General features: G+C 31.4%; 1 protein-coding gene across 1 annotated transcript; it reads left to right on the forward strand.

Annotated features, from left to right (window-relative positions):
- The first annotated feature begins 842 nt into the window (after positions 1 to 842).
- Positions 843 to 7,847, forward strand: LOC108738945 (lachesin). The gene is made up of 8 exons (XM_018472575.1): positions 843 to 1,288; positions 1,599 to 1,810; positions 2,218 to 2,398; positions 2,858 to 3,049; positions 3,133 to 3,304; positions 3,857 to 3,996; positions 5,333 to 5,450; positions 6,419 to 7,847. Exons 1-8 carry the CDS (start codon positions 1,222 to 1,224, stop codon positions 6,438 to 6,440), a joined length of 1,104 nt encoding a protein of 367 aa, XP_018328077.1. The 5' UTR covers positions 843 to 1,221; the 3' UTR covers positions 6,441 to 7,847.
- Positions 7,848 to 8,211: the final 364 nt, after the last annotated feature.

Genomic DNA, 8,211 nt, shown 5'->3' on the forward strand with positions numbered 1-8,211 from the left:
TGACACAGGGTCGAGTCGTTTTTAATAAAAAGATCCTCTACATGATCTCTGGTTATCAGCAGATAATAAAAATATCTTTGAGAATGTTAAAAATAATGAGTATAAGCTGAGAGAGAGAACAGAGGGCGCTATGGAAGTTGAATTTTGAGGAAATCCAAGGATCGGCTCATGGAGGTGAATGTCCAACAACCGAGCAGCATGGCCCAGAAGTTTAGATCACTGTTTAGAATTCGGGAGGGCACCGGTTCGATTCCGGGCCCGTTTGCCCTGGTCCAAGATTTTCTGTGGTTATCTTGGATCACTTAACATTAGGCAAATGTTGGGGCAGTAATCTTCCACAGATAATCATTTACTCTCTTCTGCTTTCATATCGTCCGATTCTTCTTTCTCATCCAAACCAACCCCAACGCATTCCCACGATTCCTAAAAGGACCACTCTACCTTCTGACCTAATCAGGAGGGACTGCCTGCCCATCAGCATTAATAACTAGTGGAAATGAAGCATCAAAAGTTTCTTTTTTAATTTTTTTCTTGTCCAACCAGTCTTGGAACTGACCACCCTACAATTGTGATGATGATGATAACCCCTTTTTGTTGCTGTCATCCTTCCCCATTCAGATGCCGAAATGAAAAAAACATCAGCTACGAGTTAAGTATTATAGCGCTCAACAGTAGCCTATACATTTTTTTGAATGAATTATGAGTCACTCATTCAGAATTCATTAAAACAATCATCTCGCTTTAGAGTTTTTGTACTGCCGAGTCAGTGATCTTAATAATAATTAACCTAAGCGAAATAGCTGCGATAAAGGCAATTAAAGTGTTATTTAACTTTGTTGTAGCAGCTACATAATATATTTCCTGTTTCTCATTTTCGTTCAGGCCGCGTGTTAGGAACGACGAGTTCTTTAGACGCTTTAGATCAAACGCACGCCTTCTCATTCAGTCAGAATTCTGCCAACAATCAGTAGCAGCGGTTACTGTTGTTGTTGTTTACTTCTAATAATACGTATAAATCATAGATTGTATAAACTATAAAAAATTGTAACGGGCTCCTAATCACTGAACACCTGTGTGTGTTTGCGTAGTTTCCTCATAATATCGTTGGTGTCCTGTAGTTACAGCGTTGCTCGTTGCAGGTTATTAGAGTTAGATATTTTGAGTGTTGTGTGTTGTGAGCTCACCTTTTACTAATCACAAAGGTGTGGTTTTTAAACTAACATGGCGGCTAATACTGTGATATCGTTTGTGTTTGGCGCTTTTATAGGGGTTATATTTTACTCTACAGGTAAGCGTTATCTCTGCTTGTCGCAATATCTCACAGTTTTATCTCCGTAACATGATAATAAATGTTTTCTTAACCTAAACAAGCCACAGCAGGTTGTGTATAGTATTTATTTGTTTACGTATTTTGTTTGCTTTGTTTGTAGTCTAATAAAATATACTGCATAAATTAAACCGATTGCAAAAAGTAAATTATTTGACTAATTACCAACTTCACTATTCAGTGTAATAAAGTTTTTATAATAATATAATGATTCGAAGGTATTGTGTAGAAATAAGTTAGTTAGATTTTTGATTGAATTTTTGTTTTTTAGTCGATGCACAGAGATCTCCGACAATATCTTACATATCTCAGGAACAAATAAAGGACATTGGGAGTACAGTAGAATTGCACTGTTCTGTTCAATATGCCCAAGATTACCCAGTTTTGTGGGTCAAAGTTGATTCACAGGGTTCTTATGTGCCCATTTCAACTGGTAGTTCCTTGATAATATATGATTCTCGATTTGCATTACGTTATGATCAGGTAAACAATTAAGTTAATATTTATCAAGAACTTAGTAAACTGAATAATCTTTGATAATTGACCTTATTTAGTACCTATCATAATTTATTCTTGACCTCTCAATAATTAATTGCTGTTTACTTGATGCTTGTTATTTTAATTTGCTAATATTTGCAACTAAAGCGCATTTATCATTTACATAATAAGTATGATAACATTTTATTTTACTTCATTTATTTCAAGAATGTAAATTGCTATTTAATTTTCCAAGCTAATTATTTGTATATTTATTGAATGGGAGATGTTTATATACTTCTGGCGCCAATAGCTGCACTTAAATTGCATTTTTTGTTTTAATTGTTAAAACTTGTTCAGCTGTTTTTTATCTTTGTCTGTTATTTAATTGTTTTTCTTTTTTTTTTTTGTAGGCTAGTTCAACATACACCTTACAAATAAAAGATATTCAAGAAACTGATGCTGGAACATATCAGTGTCAAATTATTTTAACGATTTCAAATAAAATAACTGCCGGAGTCGAATTACAAGTACGAAGACCTCCTTTTATATCTGACAATTCAACCAGGTCCATTGTTGTTTCTGAAAATGAAGGTGAGTAAGACTGTTCTTTCCATTTCATTTAGTTGATAGTCAAAATTTCTTCTAAAAAAAAATATGTATTAAACAGTTCTTTTGCCATAGGTCTTTTTATCAATTTAATTACATTTTCTTTCTTTTTACAATGATAGAAAGACAAATGAAAACTCATAGAGGTCAATTGGAAAACATCTGCCAAATTACACCTTTGTTTATTTAATTAATACTGATAATGGTTTTTAACAAATGTTTTGTCTATAATGTTTTTCAAAGACATCATTGCATTATAATTTCTTTCAAACACATTATTCCTGTTTTTACTTATCATAGTAAATCATCTGCTTTCAATTAGGTCATTTGTTTGTACCGTTAATTAAATAAAATAAATACACGTCATATATACTTAAAACAAAGAAAGGAAAAGCAAAAGGTTGTGCACCTTAAAACAATTGTAATTCACTTTTTTGGGTTTAGCTGTTGAACTGGAATGCTATGCTGGGGGTTACCCACCACCACGCATATCCTGGAGAAGGGAAAACAACGCAATTTTGCCAACTGGTGGTTCCATATACAGGGGAAACAAATTGAAAATTAAACAAATTCACAAAGAAGACAGGGGCACATATTATTGCGTTGCAGAGAATGGTGTCGGAAGGGGGGCTAGAAGTAAGAAAACCAATAAGTTATTAAAAAAAAATAATAATTCAAATTGAAATGTATAGTTTTAATATTTTATATGTTGCTTTCAGGAAATATTGCCGTGGAGGTTGAATTCAAACCAGTGGTCACTGCACCTAGGCCGAGGTTGGGTCAAGCTCTGCAGTACGACATGGATCTTGAATGTCACGTAGAAGCCTACCCTCCACCTGCCATCACCTGGCACAAAGATGGTATTCAATTGTCAAACAATCAGCACTACAGGTATGCTTATTGGTCTATTATTTCTTGTTTTTACTTCGTTTGTTTTCTGTTTTTTTTTGTTCTTCAATTTTTTTATTTCATTTATTTTTCTTTATTGGTCTTATTCTCTTTTTGTCTGTATTTATTTTCTGTTTCTTATCAGTTTTAGTTTCATGAGTTGTCCTTTTGTCTCCTCGATTATATTTATTTATTTCTTTTTTTATTGTTAGTTAGTTAATTTTTAAACAATTTAATGTAAATTTACGTATAAGGTTTCCTGCCCATTGATCCATCTAAATAATTAAGGCAGTTACAATTCAACTCTTTTGCCAAATTTTGCAAAAAAGGTCTTTGGGACATATTTTTTTAGAATATTATGGGAGGTACTCCGCTCGATTAATTTAGTTTTTCGTGGAAAATTGAATTTAAGTTGGATAGTTGTAGTAAGAAGGGATTTGGTAATATATTTTCTTGGATCACATGGAAGGAAAAAAAAATAGAGAAACGCATCTGGGGCGCCTAAAATACCCCGCTCAGTCGCAGAAAGACTAAAGTGGCATTTCTTATTTTCAGTATATCGCATTTCGCAACGGCTGATGAGTTCACCGACACCACAATTCGCGTCATCACAATCGAAAAACGTCAGTATGGACAATACATGTGTAAAGCAGCCAATAAACTGGGCTCTGACGAAGCCTACGTTAATTTATTTGGTAAGTGTCATTTTTCTTATTTTGTTTTTGTTTGCCAACTCGTAAAAAGTTCCAAAAAGGAAGGGGGGGACAGGTAGGTTATTAAGTAGCCCTTGATTTAAATTTTTTTATGTTTCTTTCTATTGTACAAAATTGTATCGGGCATACAAAACAGAATACACATAAAATTTTATTTAACATTAATAATACATATTTTAGTCAAACAAAATAAATGAAAACCGACTTTTAAAAACAAAAACATCAGAAAAACATCTTTTGCCGCTGTTTCATTTTTTATAAATGTGCAGTACAACACAAACTTGATATTATTTAAGTATAAACGCATTCGTGCTTGATTTATTGTTCACGACATGATTTTGTTAATCTATTTTTTCACATTCAGGTACTTAATTAGTAGTGTTACAACTATAAATTATTTACAATTATTGTAGTCGTATTGATGTAGTTAATAACTGTCTAAGCTTCTACATACATAAGCGTTCTGTAGTGCAACACGTAAAACTTCTTTACATTAATTATCTTTATTCTTCCTTTGTGTAGTTCAATTTTTTCACTTTTTTATTTATCGCGCGAGTAGGCGCATTCGGCCGATTCTAACTCAAAAGTCATTGAACTCTCGCAAAATTATAACCTCTATTTTGACTTAAAATCGAAGTCGAATGTTTAGAAATACGATTAAGTAAATTTGAGTCTTTAGAACTGAAATATACAAGAAATATTGCATTTATTCTTCCACTTTTAAGTACAAAGGGCAAAGCAAAAAATATTAATATCTTTCGTATTATTGCATTCTAATGTAATGTTTACTGAAAACAGTAGATGAATTCACTTTGCTTATCAACTATTAAGTAAAAAAAAAAAAAAATCAAGTCAATTGAAGATCTTTTCTTTTCTAAATTAAAAACAAACCGCTACGAATGAAAACTGTAAAATCAGCCCAAATTAAATTTAATATATTGATTCATAAAGAAATCAAACTACTAGGAATCTAGAAGATACATTTGTAAACTTGCATGTCCCTATTCCTGTCCTTTTTAGTTTGATGTACAGTACCGTCAGGAAAATTGGAATTACTTGCATTAATGATAAAAGTAAATGGAATATAAAAAGAAAATAATGTTAAAAGTTTCGATTTCCTCATAAAATTTGATGTAACTATTATTCTTGAAGGGGGGTCGGGACGAGGTGGAAGGTCGAAAGCTTCCCTCTTGTATAAATATTGTTACATTTGTGTCATATTTCCAATTTTTTGTACGGTGCTGTTCGTTAAGTTGTACGTATGTAAGTAATATGTTGGGCTACAGTAGACGATTTTCGTTTCTTTTTTTTAATGTAGAAACTGTCATTCCTGTATGCCCTCCTGCCTGTGGCCAAGCACGATATTATAGCGGTGTTGCAGCTGTAACGGCCAGCGAATTCATTATTTTGTCTGCTCTCCTGGTTCTTTTCTTCAGGTAAGTCTCATTCGTTTAGGCAAATTGATTCATTTTCATCAAAATCAACCGGTTGGTTGACTAGCTCCCCCAGCTTCAGTTCCACTAAGGATAAACTTATTTTTTGCCTGCATGTCATTTTAATGAAAAATTATTAAATTTTTATCTAAAGTATGCAGTGCTAGAAATGTTTATAGAGATTATTGAAACAAAAAGAACATCTTTAAAAATGAATTAAAATCAGGTTTCTGATCTGCCACTACACAGGTCTTAAAATTTTATTACATCTTATGGATAATTTATTTAAAATAACTGAATCCCGCACGTCGTTTGCAGATGTAAGGGCCGTACGTAGGCCTACGCCCTAAAATAGTTTCATATTTAATATAAATTTTATTTTATTATGGTCAGTGCCGATTAGTTGACTTAGCTTAATGAAGGTAAAATATGCAATCATATTCCATAAAATAACTATAGAATAAGTGCGCTTCGGATAATGATGCCATTTGCGAACGCTGTGCGGTCCTTGATTAATATAAGTCCGTTTTGATTGCCGGAAAAATGTGCAAATTTTAGTTTAAAGTGTATTTAGAAGAAAACTATGAAGACATTACAATTGGTGATTTGTACTTTTTTTATTACATTAATTTTTCNTACATATTATATATATAAACTTTTCTAAAATAACAGGTAGGTAAGTAATTTCTCCACTAAATTTTTGTTTTTTTTTTTAATTGGAATAATAATGAGTATTTCAATTCACCACTTCATTTTTATGTTAAGTCAATGATATTATAGAAAAAGATTACAAGAAGCAAATATTTTTAAGAGGAAAAATGCTTTCGAGAAGTAAAATGACAACTTATCTATTTCTATACATAAATACGTAATTGTGGACATTGAAGTACAGAATGTGTCATTGTGGACTTATTAAATGTTTGATATTCAATAAATTATAGTAATTGAATGTGTCATTTGTACGTCCGCAGAAATTTCAACCCCCAACATTAACTACCCCGGCCTAAGATGGGTTAATGCCGCTTCAACAACGAACAAATTGTCATTCATGGTCTGCTTTATTTTAGTGGTAATGTTTGTGATGATTTAATAACTGTAACGTCCATTTTTTTACGAATATTTTTTAGAAATTTTAATAAGGGTTATATTTAACCAGTAACAATACAATACTCGCTAAGACTGAAATGTCTATAAGCATCTGCAGTTTTAATTAATTTTAACTTATATATCTATGTTTACATAGGCAGCAGAATTCTTATCTAAAATTTTTAAATGGTCCAAATGTTAGTCTTAACATATCACGGTATGCATTTACAAAATTGCTAGTGATAGGATAAATTAATCAATTGACCAAACATTTTGCTGTTAAATAATTGAGAGTAAATTATACTTAATACAGAACCAAATTGTTGAATATTAAAATTTTAAACGATCTTTTGAAAGTACATTCCTCAGCCAGCTCATTTTTTATATATTGCGCGAGTAGGCGAGTTCGGCCGATTCTAGCACAAGTCAAAACGTGAAATTTTGACTTCAAATCGAAGTCAGATGTTTCTTGCTCGCGTATTTTAGAAATACGATTAGGTAAATTTGAATCTCTAGAACTGAAATGTACAAAAATATTGCATTTATACTTATAAATAGATATGTACCTACTGTTAAATTTTTTTTAACTTTTATTAGAATAGTACGCAACGTGTATTCAGTTTATTTATTTTATCGATTAAATACTTTTCGTTATAAATCATTATAAAATGATTAAAATGGCAGCGGATTTAGTTTTTATGTGGATTAAAAAAATGGGATAGCATTTTTCATAACAAAACACTGTATATACTAATTAGTGTACCTCTAAAATGAAGAAAATTAAAAATATAGTTATTAAAATTTGCAGAGATTTGTATGCGAATGGCTAAAGAGTACTTTCCGAGTAAAATAAAATTGTCAATACTAGTAATTTACAATACATATACCGATTTTTGTTGCTCAGAAAAATTTCAATTAAATATCTTTTTGAGAGGAAACTTGCAAAAAAGCGGTTTAGCTTTATATTTGCGTACGTATTCGGTTTAAGTTTCGTTTACTTACAGGCAAATGCTATTTATAATTAGGTGTAAGTTGTAATTTAAGTATATGTTGTAAATAGAAACTTAAATTTTCAGGTGTCAATTCCTGTACAATATTACAAAACACCAAATTCAATGCATATTCTATGTTTTACAGAACGTCTTAAATAATAAGTAGTCTAGTGCTTTAAATATCATTTATGTTGTTGTTTTATATAGGCATAAACAACAAATGTATGTAAAGAAAGCATTGATCGTGAGTGTAACTATTTGTATTTTTTTGCAACTTTTGTACCATTTGTAAATCGAAAATAAATCATTACCTTAAGTGATACAGGGGTTAGAATGCAGTCCTACTACAGATACAGTAAGTGGTTCACATAAATAGTGTACGTACTTAACAACTTTTTAGGTAACATTTAAATATAGCATCACACCATTTACAGTTATTTAAATATCTAACAAACGATTATTTATATCGCTGAATTTTTAATAAATTTTTACTTTGTTCGCGTACTATTTATATCAATTGTTGTTTATCGATTATCTCACGTCAGATGCTGGTCGATTTTACTACTTATTCGGTTGTGGAATATTTCCGATTATTTTCGGAAACTTCTCGAAAGTTCCTTTTATCGCGTCACTCATGTTTACCTGACGAATTGGCCCGCAATTGCGTTTTACATACATTAAAATTG

This window comes from Agrilus planipennis, unplaced genomic scaffold (assembly GCF_000699045.2).
Source record: "Agrilus planipennis isolate EAB-ADULT unplaced genomic scaffold, Apla_2.0 scaffold118, whole genome shotgun sequence".
NCBI lineage: Eukaryota > Metazoa > Arthropoda > Insecta > Coleoptera > Buprestidae > Agrilus > Agrilus planipennis.